Source organism: Heteronotia binoei, chromosome 1 (assembly GCF_032191835.1).
Source record: "Heteronotia binoei isolate CCM8104 ecotype False Entrance Well chromosome 1, APGP_CSIRO_Hbin_v1, whole genome shotgun sequence".
Classification (NCBI taxonomy): domain Eukaryota; kingdom Metazoa; phylum Chordata; class Lepidosauria; order Squamata; family Gekkonidae; genus Heteronotia; species Heteronotia binoei.
In genome coordinates this window covers 58,695,029-58,711,044 of record NC_083223.1, presented here as the reverse complement: position 1 = coordinate 58,711,044, position 16,016 = coordinate 58,695,029, and the positions used below count along the sequence as shown (strand labels likewise).

Genomic DNA, 16,016 nt, shown 5'->3' with positions numbered 1-16,016 from the left:
TAGCAATTCTAATAGATTATACAGGGGACATAGCACAGAAAGGAGGCTTCACTGGAGGCATGCCAGCATAACATCAGTACAATTTTATTCCTGAGTAGCCCTGCTTTTAGAGAGGGAAATTGGGAATACAACCATAGCTACTGGTTGTTGAACCCTTATGACTCTCTTTCCCTTGTGGGATCAAAGTGTGGCCCCATGGAGCAGCATGGACAGAAACGGCAGTGTTCCTCGGCAACTCCTAGAGGCAATGTGTGGCCCAGAGATTACACTATTACACCCATCCTACAGGGATTATTACCCAATTATACTCATCCTACAAAGGATGGGTGGCCCGGTGACTAGACTATTATCCAACAGATAAATCTCTAAGTGTGAGTAATGTAATGGGTGTGGGGAGGCATGCAAGTACTTGAAGAGCACTAGGTGGTGTCAATCTCTTATATCTTATATCCATAGAGAGTCAGTTTGGTATAGTGATTAAGCATGCAGACTCTTATCTGGGAGAACCAGGTTTGATTCCCCACTCCTCCACTTGCACCTGCTTGGAATGGCCTTGGGTCAGCCATAGCTCTGGCAGATGTTGTCCTTGAAAGGGCAGCTGCTATGAGAGCCCTCTCCAGCCCCACCCACCTAACAGGGTGTCTGTTGTGGGGGAGGAAGATAAAGGAGATTGTGAGCCACTCTGAGACTCTTGAGTGGAGGGCGGAATATAAATGCAATGTCATCGTCTTCTTCTTCACACTATGTGCAGAGTCCACATGATATTTTTTTAAACTGTTGAATGTTATTCATTTTTCTTGCATCTCTTGGCTCTTTCCAGGTAATCCTTCGACAGGAATTAAGGCAAGGATGGATTCCACTCATCATTGCAGTGTGACTGAGAGCAGAGTCCGCAGCAAGACCAACAGTTACACTGTGCGTCCAGCTGCTCTGCTGTGGGATTGCCAGCTCTCTTTCTAAAGCCTGGCACCTCTGCTAATGCAAGCTGCTTAACAGGCCATTGTTTAACTCATAGAGGCATAGTTATCATGAGTATACAGTAGTAAAGAGGAAACTCTGCCTGTTATCCTGCTGTCTGTTAATGTGGCTTCCAGAGGCACAGGACCCTTGATAAATATGGCAACCCTGTTCATCTGACAGTTTCAGGACTCCATTTGTGATGTCATTCAATAAATATTTGGATAGTTTCACAGCTGTATTTCTGTGTTTAATTCAATTTTGCAGAAAGAGATGTGTGCCCATTCACTGTTCATGATCAACTTGCTAATTTCAGAATGGAACAGTTACTGAGAAGAGACCCTTAGGGTTCTCCACAGTCTGAACAGCTGTGCTCTGGCAGTTAAGTGACACTTTTCACCCTGGGCCCCGCTTCTCCCATTGCTGCTCAGTGCTGCCCCTTGGTATCTCCCACAGTTTCCCTATTTCCCCTATGCATTTTTCTGTCCTGAAATAGCTGTTTTAGTCCATTGGGCAAACTTGTATCTACTGATGAGTTACACATATGTTTCTTCAAAGGAGCAAATAGTGGCTCCCCATGGCCATTTCAAGTCAAGAAAACGATTCAAGGGATGCAGGCATATGCCTCCTCTTCCCATGTATCCAGATGCCAAACTGAGCCCCCACACAGCTGGAAATTAAAACATGGATCTAAGTGCACATATAGCTTGACAGGACCCAGGGTGTATCTAGAAATAGTGTAATGTGTTATTTCTATTCTGAAGCAGCCCATCCAGCTGAGGGTCCATCTCCATCCTCTGGGTCTAACAGTCTCTGATGTAGCTTCAGGGCCTCTCTGGCAGCTAACCTCATATGAGGCTTCAAAGCTGTCCCAGCAGGCCTGCTAAGCATGTGCTGTTCCACAGTGCTATTTTTGCCTTTGTCTGCAGTCTTTCCTGCTCTGGTATATGTTGCTGGTTTTGTCACATGGACAATGGAAGATTATAGACTTCTGGTACTAGTGTGTGTGTGTGTGTTTGTGCCCAGCCACTGCATAGTTGGAGGGATGCGCTACATAACTGTGAGTGTTGTCCAGTCGCTTCATTCTGCTTTGCTGCTAACTGGATTGTTGCTGTTCAAAAGATTGTTTACATCCATCTTGAATCCTCTAGTGGGATTCAAACAAGGAATCCCTGTTGCCCTCTACAGTATTTTCTCAGCATCATTGGGGCACCAGTGTAGCAGGATCTTAAAGTTGAGCTGTTAAAGTCCTAAACTGTCTCCAATTGCCCTGCAGGATTCAAGAAATCTTGTGTTATTAATCTTTAAATGTTATTCATAACCAGCTTGAATGATCTAAATGTGGTTATGCCCTATAGTATTTTCCCTGTGGTTAGTTAAAAATGTTTTCTTTATATGAAAATGTCTATTACTCAGAGGCAACAGCTGCATTTTATCTCTCTACCTACTTTTCATATTGTTCTTTTAAAATTCAGTTGCATTAGAAATTATTTTGCCCATTAATCACTGCCTTTACCTAGGGATGCAAGGAGTGTACACTATGTATTATTCAGTCTTGGTATTTGCAATAAGGTTCCTGGTTACTGGTGCAATAATGGGCAGCCTAACCCAGACTTAAGTGGCGGCCGGCTGTGGTGTAGCTGCCTTGCCGCTAGTAGACTTCCTGAGGACTTCGGCATGCTGGAGCATGGAGAGGGGAAAGGCATAGTTTGCTGTGAGGGACAGTCGCCATGGCAACGCCGTTGGCATAGGCACGCAAGGGAGGCGGAGGCAGTCGGAGGGGAGGGCCAGCCCACCCCTCCCCATTGGCCAGTCCTGGCACATGCGCCGCAGCTCATGACAGTCAGGGATGGGAAGATGTGACCCCAGAGAGGCTGATAGCCATCCCCAACCCGCCCCCAAACAGAGAATGGAGCCAATGATAGGCAGACCATCAAAGGCAAGGGAGAGACGTCCCACCAACACGGGGAGGGAACAGGAATGAGGCTGGGCATGCGCGCATGAGAAGCCTGGCTTGGTGGCGGGGTGGGAGCGAGACAGGCCCACACAGGACCACAGAGAAGCTGTCAATCCCCTCTCACCCTCCCGCTGTCAGAGACTCTGCCAATGGCAGGCAGACAAGCAGGAAGTACCAAGTGCAGGAGTTCGCTGTCATAGACAGCGGCTGGAATGTGTGTCTGGGAGTGAGCAGCCCAGCAGCAGACACGCCCCACCCAGAGACCCCCTGTGCTGCCCTGACGCCCTCTGCCATGTGCATGGAACACCTCCCCTGGGGACTGCAGAACTCAGAGTGCGAGTGCATCAGCCGCAGAACTCTGAGTCCACTTCATCAGTCCCCCCTTAGTGCCCTGCACACAACAGCCCTGTGGGGTCAGGTAGACTGTCAGCCTGGGCAGGCTAAGGGGCGGCACTCCCCTCCCATGTCCAGCCACGCGGGGAGCAGTATGGCAGCTCATAGGCTGTTCCCCCCCCCCCAAACCAAGTCTGCCCACCCTCCCAGGCATTCCCTCGGAGAGGCTAAAGATGGGGGGGTTGCCCAGGGAACGTGCAGCAGATACCAAGCAGGAGAGACAACAGAGGGCACAGCTCAGACTTTATTTTTCCAGAACAGAGTGCAACAGTTTTCCTGATGCACACTGGGCAGTCTCGCCATGGCCAGGGCTCCATTCAGAGCAGCGGGCAGAAACAGCTGAGGGCATGGGGGGGCAGTGGAGTGACAAACACGGAAGCCTCTGTGTTGGAGTCCCACCTGCAAAACGGCGACAGAGATCAAGCACACCTGCGGTGGCGGTGGCTGGAAGAGCAGACTGCGTTTCAGCCTGGCGGTCTCTTAAAGGGACAGTCTCTGACCCACCTCCCTGCATCAGGGCAGCTGCCACACACACACACTGTCCTTTCAGGGGTTGGGAATGTGGCAGAAGGCAGACCAAGGGAAGGGAGCAGGCGGCAGCACAGGGGAGCGGGGTCAGCAAATGCCCCCTGCTGGAGCCCACTGCCTGGTTCAAGTGCCAGAGATGCTCACACACCAAGCGGTCAAGAGAGAGGGGAGGGGGAGGCCGGGGGGGCAGTACAACTTACCCAGCCATGGGCGACAATCCTTGCATGCAGAACCTCCGGGAGCCCGGAACCTGTGGAGACCTGGAAACAAGAGCAGCTAGCCCCAGGGGAGAGACCTCTCTCTTCTCCTCGAAAGTCAAAGATACTGTCAAAGCAACTGCGCGGTGCAAAACCCATCGCCAACGTGCCTGCCTGTCCCTCACTCTAAGTCTGAATGGCCGGGAGCTTGCCGGCAAAGCTTCCTGCCATGTGAACCTGTCCCTAATAACTGAGTTGTGTGAGGCAGAGTGGAAGTATTTCTAGGAGGAGGGGCCGCAATTGGGCGCCGGGGAGGAGACTCGCCAGGCAGAGGCATGAGGGGATTGGTGAACCAATCACGCCACTCCCTAAGGGGTTTGCAAGCTTCTGCAGCGGCGGAGGCGACCTTTATTTTGGGTTTCAACGAGTGCCTATGGGACACGCCGCTATTTTTGCCGGTGTGACGTTGTGCCTCTCGGGGGGGGGCATGTCATGGGGCAAACTGCTCAGGAAGCAGCCTAAGCCTAGCCATGCCCCCAACTCCACCCCCCTCCTCCACCTGAATTGCATGCTCTGCCTCACTTCTGCCCGTGCTCATGCGCAGCCCTCAGGCGCTGCTGCCCTCGGGCAGAGCGGTGCTCAGGCGGCCCCCCCGCCCACATAACTCCCCTCCACTGTGGTGGTGCCAGTCGTACATCAGCGCACACCCTTCCTGCACCCATGTAATGGCTCATCTGCTCCCAAAAGACTTCCCCCCCCTCTGAATTTGTGCTGTCAGTCTCTGAAAAGAGTGGGTTTACAAATACAGACTATATGATCATCAAATGCAATTGATCACTGCACTGTGGCATATGTACAAATTTGAATATGATTTGTTTATATAATGGTTTGTTTTATTTTTGTGCCTGCTAACAATCTGATATTGATGGGAATGTTTGAGTTTCATTCAAATAATCTCAGTTTTTTATTCCCTTCCTTCCAATTGTAAATATTTGTTCCTGAACAAGGGGAATGGATGGCTCTGGGCACATTTTAACTCAGTTCCTAAAATATTTGTTGTTTTGAACCATGAATCAGCACAGCAGAGTTAACAGCCAACTAGAAATCGTAGGAGGAGGAGGATGAATGGTACCACTTAAAACAAATGTTAAAAACCTTTGTTTAATTTTTCCCTGTGTGTGTACTCAATTCATATGTATACTCAATTCATGTGTATCCTCAATTCATAGTATTTACATGATCTGACAATAGGTAACACTTACTCTTTGGAGTTACATATATGTTTCTTTGGAATTCAGTGGAAGGAATGCAGAGTTTGTATATTTTCAAAGATTCTGTACAAAAGGCTGCAATTGACTGCTATAACACAAGCTGCTGAAAGCTAGATCTAGAGGAAAGGTATTTCCCAAAGTCTTGAACCCAGTGAGCTTTGCCAGTCTGAATGTTCTAATCGGGATCTCATAGAGAAAAATTACTTTTGTGTTATAAGGAAATATTCCTAAAATGTACCATCCTGAAGAAGGGTGGACAATCCAGAAGTCACATGGATGATGATGATGGACTAATGAATTTATAGTTGATGACTTTAGTACTTATCCCTCCTGGAAATTACACTGGTATGAATTTTTCCATTGAAGAAACTTGCTTGCAGGACTTATACTATTGGGATTGTTGTATTCAAAAGACATTAAGTGATATTGTTTGAGTTGAATTGTACATTATTTGCAAGAGTGTTTGACAATGTAGAAATTCTCACTTATACTGTGTAGCATCTTAGAACATGGATTTTTCATATTGTCTTTCATATTAGCTTTTTCTGTGTTCTCCTACTTATTGTAATCTACGAAAGCTAGATCTAATCAGCTGCAGTTTGTCTGGTCATTCATTGTTTTTCATTGACTGTTTCTTCTTCTTTTGGGTTAATGTATGAATGGGGTGGGATGTATGAATTCATATTAATGACCAAACATCTCCATTGGAAGCTAAGTCATCTCTAATTTTCATAAATACTAAGAAAGGAAGATTTTCCCTTCCTGCACCTCCTTTCTTCAAACTTCTCTTTTCATTGAAAAAGAATTTATTCAAACAAACCGCAAATCAAGAGAGAGAAAGAATATAGGACCCTGACCAAAGGGAACTCTTAATATGAAATTTGACATGAAAGAGACAGATGAGGGAAGAGATGGATGAACAGTAAAAACAAGATGCAGAGCACTGATTGCATAATATAAGGGCCTGAATCCAAAAGACTATGAGCAGAATGATTCTCATGTAACAGCGGGCTTCCCACTACAGCCTTTTATGAGAAGAATAATGCTTCTTCTCCAAAATAGCATGCATAGGATGGGGATGGGCTACACGTAGATGGGAGATTTGCAAAAACATAATGCAGACTTTGCATGAGAGCAGGATGCCATTTGCCAGTTTCTGGTGGGCATTCTCCCTGGGCCTGAGAGAGTGAGTATAAATGGGCAGTCTCTCTGGGCATGAGCAAACTATGAGCAGAATGATTCTCGTGTAACAGCGGGCTTCCCACTACAGCCTTTTGAGAAGAATAATGCTTCTTCTCCAAAAGAGCATGCATAGGATGGGGATAGGCTACAGGTAGATGGGAGATTTGCAAAAACATAATGCAGACTTTGCATGAGAGCAGGATGCCATTTGCCAGTTTCTGGTGGGCATTCTCCCTGGGCCTGAGAGAGTGAGTATAAATGGGCAATCTTTGCAGTGGAGGACGGTAAGCAGTGGGGTGCCGCAAGGCTCGGTACCATGCTCTTTAACTTGTTCATAAATGATTTAGAGTTGGGAGTGAGCAGTGAAGTGGCCAAGTTTGCGGATGACACTAAATTATTCAGGGTGGTGAGAACCAGAGAGGATTGTGAGGAACTCCAAAGGGATCTATTGAGGCTGGGTGAGTGGGCATCAACGTGGCAGATGTGGTTCAATGTGGCCAAGTGCAAAGTAATGCACATTGGGGCCAAGAGTCCCAGCTACAAATACAAGTTGATGGGGTGTGAACTGGCAGAGACTGACCAAGAGAGAGACCTTGGGGTCGTGGTAGATAACTCACTGAAAATGTCAAGACAGTGTGCGTTTGCAATAAAAAAGGCCAACGCCATGCTGGGAATTATTAGGAAGGGAATTGAAAACAAATCAGCCAGTATCATAATGCCCCTGTATAAATCGATGGTGCGGTCTCATTTGGAGTACTGTGTGCAGTTCTGGTCACCACACCTCAAAAGGGATATTATAGCATTGGAGATAGTCCAGAAAAGGGCAACTAAAATGATTAAAGGGCTGGAACACTTTCCCTATGAAGAAAGGTTGAAACGCTTGGGGCTCTTTAGCTTGGAGAAACGTCGACTGCGGGGTGTCATGATAGAGGTTTACAAGATAATGCATGGGATGGAGAAAGTAGAGAAAGAAGTCCTTTTCTCCCTTTCTCACAATAGAAGAACTCGTGGGCATTCAATGAAATTGCTGAGCAATCAGGTTAAAACGGATAAAAGGAAGTATTTCTTCACCCAAAGGGTGATTAACATGTGGAATTCACTGCCACAGGAGGTGGTGGCGGCCACAAGCATAGCCACCTTCAAGAGGGGGTTACATAAAAATATGGAGCAGAGATGGTTTATTGGCAATTCAACAATCGAGCAAACAAAAATTTTTAAATACTTGGGAATCACTTTTAACCACAAGTTAAGCTGGGTTTCACATCGTAACAACACCATCAACTTGGCTAAGTGTTCAGCTGCTCAAATTAAACAGTTTTTCTTTGCAAGGGGCAACCAATTAGTTCCAGCAGCTATTAAAGTATTCAAAGCCAAAACGCTTGCCCAAATCCTCTATGGTATCCCTATATGGATCTCAGCTTTTACCAGGAAAGTGGAGGGCATTCAAGCCTCATTCTTTAGACAAATTCTTGGTTTGCCAAAATGTGTGTCCTACTTTGCTCTCTGCTCTGAAGTGGGTCAGTCTTTGGTGGAGACAAAAGCCTGGATTGCAGTGTTTAAATTCTGGCTCAAAATTCATTTTAGAACAGATCCCAACAGCCTTCTTGATTGTATGAAAAGAGACCCATATATTTCGTCCTGGACAGCAGTGCTTCTGTCTAAACTCAATCAATTGGGGTTAGAGGTAGATGATTTTTCTACCTCTGAAGAGTCATATATCTTCAGATGTATTAAACTGAGACTGTGGGAATTGGAGGAAACGAAATTACGGCCAACTCTCCCTTATACTTGCTCTCCAGCTTCCTTAGGTCTTTATGCTTTTTGTGGCAAAATGCCCAATTATCTATCAGACCTAACCACTCCAAGTCATCGCAGGGCATTTATGTTGGCCAGACTAAACGCGTTTCCCTCCAAAGTTTTACAAGGGAGATATCAGCGAGTCCCTTTAGCCGACAGACTTTGCTCCTGTGGAGCGAATACCCCTGACTCAATCCAGCATATATTGCTTGATTGTTCTTTTTACCATAACCTCCGTAAAGATTTATTTGGCAAGCTTTCTTTTTCTCCAGATTTGTCTATTCTGCCACCCTGTTATTATTTATTGAGTGATACTGAGGGGGTGGTTAGTGAGGCTGTGGCAAAATTTCTGGCTGACATCCTTAAATTTAATTCTGACCATGTTTGAATGTATCTGTAAGCTCGGTTTTATTTTGATTTTATCTCCAATGTTTAAATTTTTATATTCTGTGTATTTTTATCTGAATCTATTATGCCATTAAAGGTTTGGTATGATGAGGTATGATGGAGCAGAGGTCCATCAGTGGCTATTAGCCACAGTGCGCATGTGTGTGTGTGTGATATTGATATTGATATATATATATATATACACACACCACTGTGTGACACAGAGTGTTGGACTGGATGGGCCATTGGCCTGATCTAACATGGCTTCTCTTATGTTCTTTTGGCCCTCCCACCCTTGCTTTGAGGCCAGTGGGGAGAGCAGTGAGGGTGGAAAATGCTGTTGCATAATGCTTTGACATCACATCTACCCCCTGCCCTGCTCCCAAAGTTTAGGGTGCCAGGTCCTGGCATTCTTATATGAGAAGAAGGAGCCCTCTCTCTCAAGTGGAGATCTCTGGATCCAAATCAGCATAGTTCTCTTTTGTTCTTTCTGTTGTATCATTAATAAATAATAAATAATTTTCTGAATACAATATGTCTTTTATATTTTGCTTCTGACATGATAGTACACATCATTCTCTTACTCATTACATGCAGTGATCTTGTTTTATTACTATGTGTTTGGGTACTTGGACAATCCCAAAACATTAATCTGTAACAGTACTTTTTCCCTGTATGTATTTTTTTTACTACTCTGGGCCATGAAGGGGGAATGCAAGCATCTTCATTGGTCATATTAAATACTGTAGTGATTAGTGACCAGACATATTCTATATTGCAAAACACACTCAGTAACAAATGCATACTTTTCTAATTATGTTAGGTCATAAAGCTTGCCTTTGATGAATTTGAGCTGGAAAGAGGGTATGACACACTTACTGTAGGAGATGCTGGGAAAGTGGGAGATACCAGAACAGTGTTGTATGTGTAAGTACATGATTTACTATCTATTTCTGCATTTCCTCTCTTGCTTCTGTTTTATTTTTTTTTAGATCGGTTTCTTTATCTCTCTGACTAAAGAGTTTGTAGGTTACAGTATGAACAATAATTTTTATTTAAAATATCACAGGAAAACAGAAGCATTTCGTTTGGATTAAATAACTTGGAAAATGTAAATGTTGACCAATAATAGATATTTGTTAGAGTTCAATATATCATGTTTTTAAGTGAGTATGGTGCTTCTTTGTTTTATCTTGGAAACAGATTTTTCTAAGCAGATATATGTTTGAGTTTATACAGATGTATATGGTTTAAGCACCGATCCTGCTGTGGAAGCACTCTCACCTAGTTTTGTTGAGGTTTACAGTCTTCCTTTAAGGATCAAGCTTAGGTGATATCATTATAAAGTGTGTATGTGTTTGTTTGTTTTTAAATAAGGTGAATAGTGAATGGACCATACAGTTGAATTAATGTACACAATATATTTAAAAACTAGACAGCTTGCTTTGATCAAAGACAAGCTTGTCATATTCAAGTCCTCCATATCTGTGTAACTTAATATGCATACTATGCAGATAGTTTCCTAATTATGCAAATCAAACACTTCAGTTGTGATCTACCAGTTGTTTTGCATCTCCTCCTGGACCTGTTTACTAATGCAAAAAGACATGGGGAAAGTTAATGGAAAACATCTCTTTTCCTGATCCTTTGTCAGGCCATTTGCTCAGCCTCTCTTCTTAAACAACAGCAGACAGACAAGGAGAAAGGCCAGAGAAGGATGGAACAAGCCCTCTGAAAGTTGGCTCCCTTCAGATACCGGCTGCCCATTAGTGTCCATCATTTCCTGCACACTAGTGGCTAGTTCATATTAAAGCATTTTCATTCACCTGAATGGATTATGTGAGGGCCAACTGTAGTTATTATTTAGTATTTTCTGTTGCATTTTTATTATTTGAAATATTTTGTATTTCTTCAGGTAGTAACAAGATTGTATTTGAAATAGGTTAAAGTGAAGCCCAATGTCACTTTGAAAATCACTCACGTGAGTTTCAGAGCTAGTATATAAACTGGTGAGGATGTTTTCACCTCCCATTCCAATTAACAGCTGTTAACTTTCAGTTGTCTTCAGCAGTTAAATGATTCTAGGTCATTTGCAATGATATTTAAGGCCTACACAAATTATCTTTACCTTTTTTTTTTGCAGAGCAAAGGTGACAATCTATGCTTATTTATTCTATTGTCTGCCTTTCATATTAAGTCTCAAGGTGGATTACAATTTTTTTTAATTTTTTTGCAGTATAAACGGTGTAACATGTACAATAAACAATGCAACAACATTGTAACATTTTTTCTCAGACATTAAAACTGTAACCCTACTGCCTTTATAAAAATGTCATCCTGAACAATTCTGTTCCTTGCATGATACAAAAATGTTCCTAGACGGTAAACTGTCACCAATTCCATTGCCAGGATTGTTCATACATTAAAAAGCTGTGTTGGAGGACAAAGTTCTTACCTTCCATTTCTTATTTGAAATGACAGCATGTCTTGACTTCCTCAGTCAAAATTCAATAGCTTATACCTCTAACCATATCCTTGCTGCCTACCCTATATAACCTCATTTGCTTTTGGACTCCTGATTTTGTCAGAAATAATAAACGCTTCATCTCATGCCCCTCATGTAAATGTCAATGTCTGAAGCAAGCTCCTGTGGCTATTATCCCAGGTTCTTCCTTCAAGTTTGGAATCTTTGGCATTTCATTTCAAAGATTCTCATGGTGGTGGGGGAGAACAATGACACTAAGTTACTTTGTGTCTCAGTGAGTAGAAGTTGGGAGATGGTAATCCAAGCATGACAAGATGATATTTGTAAATGACTCTACTGTCTGCTTTTCCCGTCTGCAGGCTGACTGGCTCTAGTGTTCCTGATCTTATTGTGAGCATGAGCAACCAGATGTGGCTCCATTTGCAGTCTGATGACAGCATTGGCTCACCTGGATTCAAAGCTGTTTATCAAGGTAAATCTCAGATGTGAATTGATACACAAGGCCCATCTAGAGAATATGCTTCCAAAACTTAACAAGATTCATGGACAAATATACTGAAAGTTAGTGTTACACCATACTGTTCTTCATGAGATTCACTTATGCACTGAGATGGAGTTTCTTGCAGGTGCAGACTGATAATCACATACCTGTGTATCTTAAAGGACAGGAACGTTCTGGAAATTGGCTGCTGCTTGAGCTTGATACCAAATATGGAATTAATGTTATGTTGACTGATGTATGGATTCATAAATTATGCAGATAAATGCTTACACATGTCTGTGATTCAAACATCCATCTAATAGCTCTTGTATTTTTTCAATAATAGTTGCCCTTATGTAATTAATTGTTGATTCTTGTTGATGCTGATCATACAAAGATCCATAATAGAAAACATTGGATTTGTAGTTTTTATTAGTGGATGCACATTTTGCAGTGCCCAGGAGTAAATTGTATTCCAATTTTTGGAACATACTTTCCTAAGAGAGCGTAGCATCTAGGATTGGCCCCTCCCCCCAACATGATATAGTCCTTTTTGCTTTGGTATCCCGATGAATAGATATCACATGAAACTGTGTATCTGTTGGATGCTGCTTTGAAAATGGTTCCAGCAGGCTATATTTCTGCAGCTCAGAGGCTTCGGTGTTAGTGTTCTTGGTTCTGGAAAATATCTCAATATAATAATAGAAATCAGTTATTTTGAGGGCTCACAGATATTGTGGGCCTATAATAATCAATTGTGTCAGGGCCTATTATGATCATTTATGTCAAGGACCCACAGCTAGGAAATTCTAGGGGGGGGGGCACTAGAGAAAGAGGTGGGGGCTGCAGGGCCCAAAATGATGTCACAAAATGACATCATAACCAAAAGGAAACCCAGCACTAACAGACCTCAGCAAACATGCATGTCCCATTCACATGTACACAAGTGACACTCAAGTGGCATCCAGCCCCACCAGGCTCACCCAGAATATCAAGGTTGAAGAAGAGCAGGGACGTGACCATTTTGTACGGAGAAACTCCACAATTTGCTGTGCTGCAGCGTAAACCTGTTTTTTCAGATTTACACTACGGTGTGGCAAATCGTGGGTTTTCCCCACACAAAATGGTGGCACGGAACAGCTGGCGCAAAATCGCTAGCTTGCTCCATTGAGAAACAGAAGCCTGGCATGGAGCAAGGTTAGTGTGGAATCAGCCCAGGTTTCTTAATGTCAATAAAATCCTCAATAAGGAAAACTATGCAGTATACGCTTCTTTCATACACTTACACATTAATTTCCTAGATCATAACAGATTTGTAAACACAACTATACAAAATGACTTTCCTTGACACATCATAAATAAGTTATCCATATTTAATTAATCATAAGCATGAGATCAAGAGAACATGCCCTCCTTACAGTGACATCTTATGTTTCAATGAATAATTATCAACAGATAACCTGATAGTCATGCATTTCTCTCCTCCCATTGTGTTTGTGTGTTTTAAGATTCAAAATTTGAAGGCAAGTTAGTCCCTTTAATTGGTCTGTGATGTCACAACAAGGTGATTCTGCTGACTAGATACATAACTGTCTTAAAGATGTTTTAGCTAATGTGTCCAAGGAGTAACTGACCCTTCACCATGTGGTTATGCTATTTCCAGGTGTAGATAAGCCTTAGGTATGTGGACTTCCAGATATGTTTAAATGCTGCCTCTGTGAATGCGATATATTTGTCTCCCCTAAAAATCCAGGATTCAGGGTTACATTGGCTAGTTTATTTCCCAGGATTTCAGAAATGAAAATGTTTATAAATGCCTGTAGGGAAGGTTGTCATGTGATACTGATACCAAGAATTTGCTTCCTAAAACTGATAAAGAAACTGTGAACACAAAGCCCAAGCTACCAGGTGTTAAATGTGATAATGATGCACCTTACCCTTAAGGTAAGCAGGAAAAGCAAAAGGATAATCTATATTTGCTTAAAAGTGGAAACACCTCTGGGCAGACTGCTGTATCTTTGGAAATTTCACTAACAAAGCTCCTTACTACAAGCATGTTTTAACCACTACCTCCTTTTGTAGTTGGTTACCTTTGACTAATCTTAAATTAGGTCTACACCCAGACTGCATTTCTGCAACCTTTGAGGAGCTGAACTAGCTTGCTTACCTAATTGGTGATGAACTGTAGCACAAAATTGTGGGTAAATTCAAAAGGTATTCAAAAGGGTGTGTGTGTAGATGCACTGTGGAGTATATTTTGGATTCCTAAATGCTATATTATTGTCCATACATTAACAGCAGCTATTGTTGTGCTGTCTGCTTATTTAACCAATTATTTAAGAATGAATGAAATGAAAAGGTACACTATTTTAACTTGTATCAGTAGATAACAAAACTATAGGAGACAATATGGAGATCCTGGAAAGGCACTGAAGACATAATTATAAACTAGGGAAACTCCAAACCCCAAAAGCCAGGCTCAAGCTATTGAAGGAGAAGGATCACATCCCCTAGAGAAATGAACTGCAGCTATAAAAAACAGAACACTGGGTGTTTTTACATTCAGTTTTGATCCAGAGTTATTGAGTATTCAAATCGCCTGCCACTGTTCCGCTTTAATTATTTCCTTTTTACATTTATGGATTTGCTGCATTCATTTTGCGGAGCTAAACTTCTGTATTGCAGCTCATGCACAGACTGCTGATGTCAGTTACAGGAACTGCAGATATATGGTTCTGAGACATCACATTTTATCCTGACGCCTGATTGCTACATACTACATTCCAATGTTCAGTTTCCTTATTACTGTATGATGTGGATTATTGTGAGCAAAAATTAAACTTTGTGAGATGATCTGTGATCAGGGCAGCCAGAATACAGTTGCTTAGTACAGGGATGTCTACAATTCCTTAGAAATCATCACCATACAAATGTAAATTGAGGCAAGCAATGAGATGTAAAAATTTCAAGTGCTGTCAGTTCTCATGCAAAATGGTGGCACCTTGTGGCTTTCAAAGGGACAGGGAGTACGATCTGAAAATACAGAGGAAAGCTTCTACAACCATTCATTTGATACACCTCTTGAGAAATGTCCAGATCAAAACTATTTTCAAGAAAAACAAGGCAACAGCAGAGTCAGCACCCATTTCACCTAAATAAATGTAGATATTTCGGGAAGTAACAATGCAAGACAGTTGTGAGCACGTTCTGTAGTGTAAAAGGTGTAAAATGCGGAGATAGAGAGCAACAAGCTGTCAGTGTAAAAACACCCACCATCAGTTCTGCTGCTGCTTATAGGATATTGGAACATATATGGAACATATGAAGCTGCCTTATACTGAATCAGACCCTTGGTCCATCAAAGTCAGTATTGTCTACTCAGACTGGCAGCGGCTCTCCAGGGTCTCAAGCTGAGGTTTTTCACACCTATTTGCCTGGACCCTTTTTTGGAAATGCCGGGGATTGAACCTGGGACTTTCTGCTTACCAAGCAGATGCTGTACCACTGAGCCACCATCCCTCCCCATATTGTCAAATTGCAGCCCTTTACCTTAGCACTGGGCCAGCTTCCCATATCTTCCTCAGTATGAGGCATGTAGTCCATCACTGTACAGAAGCATCAGCATTTTATTATTTACTTCATTTATATCCCATTTTCCCACACAGTAGGGAACCAAAACAGCTTATATCATTATTGTGTCCACCATTTTAGCATCAAAGAAACAAACAAAACCGAGGCAGGTCAGGCTGATGGTGACTGATGCAAGATAATCCAACAAGCTTTCATTGCACAGTGGGGATCTAGATCTGGGTCAGGATCCTAATCCAGTGCTCTAAGCACTACACCATACTGGCTCCAACATGTAGATTGTTTTTCTCCTGCTCCTTTAGAAAGGAGCACTGCGTTTATATCAATACTCTGTAAGGAAGCACAGTGCCCTCCTCCAGTTTTAGAGGGCACTGTAGCAATGTTCCTCCTCCCCTAATTCAGAAGAGGCAAGCTGAATTTATCTCTCATTACTGTGAAGATGGAAAAGAACACCCTCAACAGCAAGACCCTTGTTCTTATTCAAACTCAACTTCTTGCTATTGAGAGCACTGTGCAGCTGTGTACATTGTACATTATCTGTGTGTCCTCATAGCTGAGTGCTGCTGAAGGATTGTCTCTGATGGAATAGAGCTAGGAAGCAATTGCTCATTTAGGTGTAGGTACCAAAACAAAATTTCTACAATACTGCATTAAAAAAAACCCCTAACATTATTTAGGTACTATTTATACATCGAATAGAATGAGAAAAAAACGAATAATCATATCTGTATATGCATTTTTTTTTACATTTTCATTAAAACAAAATGCTTCCTGCCTGTAATGGCTAGTTATC

The 16,016-nt window shown here is 42.7% G+C and overlaps 1 protein-coding gene across 1 annotated transcript in view; it reads left to right on the top strand.

The window, feature by feature from the left end:
* CSMD1 (CUB and Sushi multiple domains 1) overlaps positions 1-16,016 on the top strand; it is a 1,753,937-nt gene that overhangs the window by 1,308,461 nt on the left and 429,460 nt on the right. The window contains exons 11-12 of the mRNA XM_060234944.1: positions 9,493-9,596; positions 11,514-11,626. Of these exons, the coding sequence (XP_060090927.1) occupies positions 9,493-9,596; positions 11,514-11,626 (217 nt within the window). The remainder of the gene's footprint in view (positions 1-9,492; positions 9,597-11,513; positions 11,627-16,016) is intronic.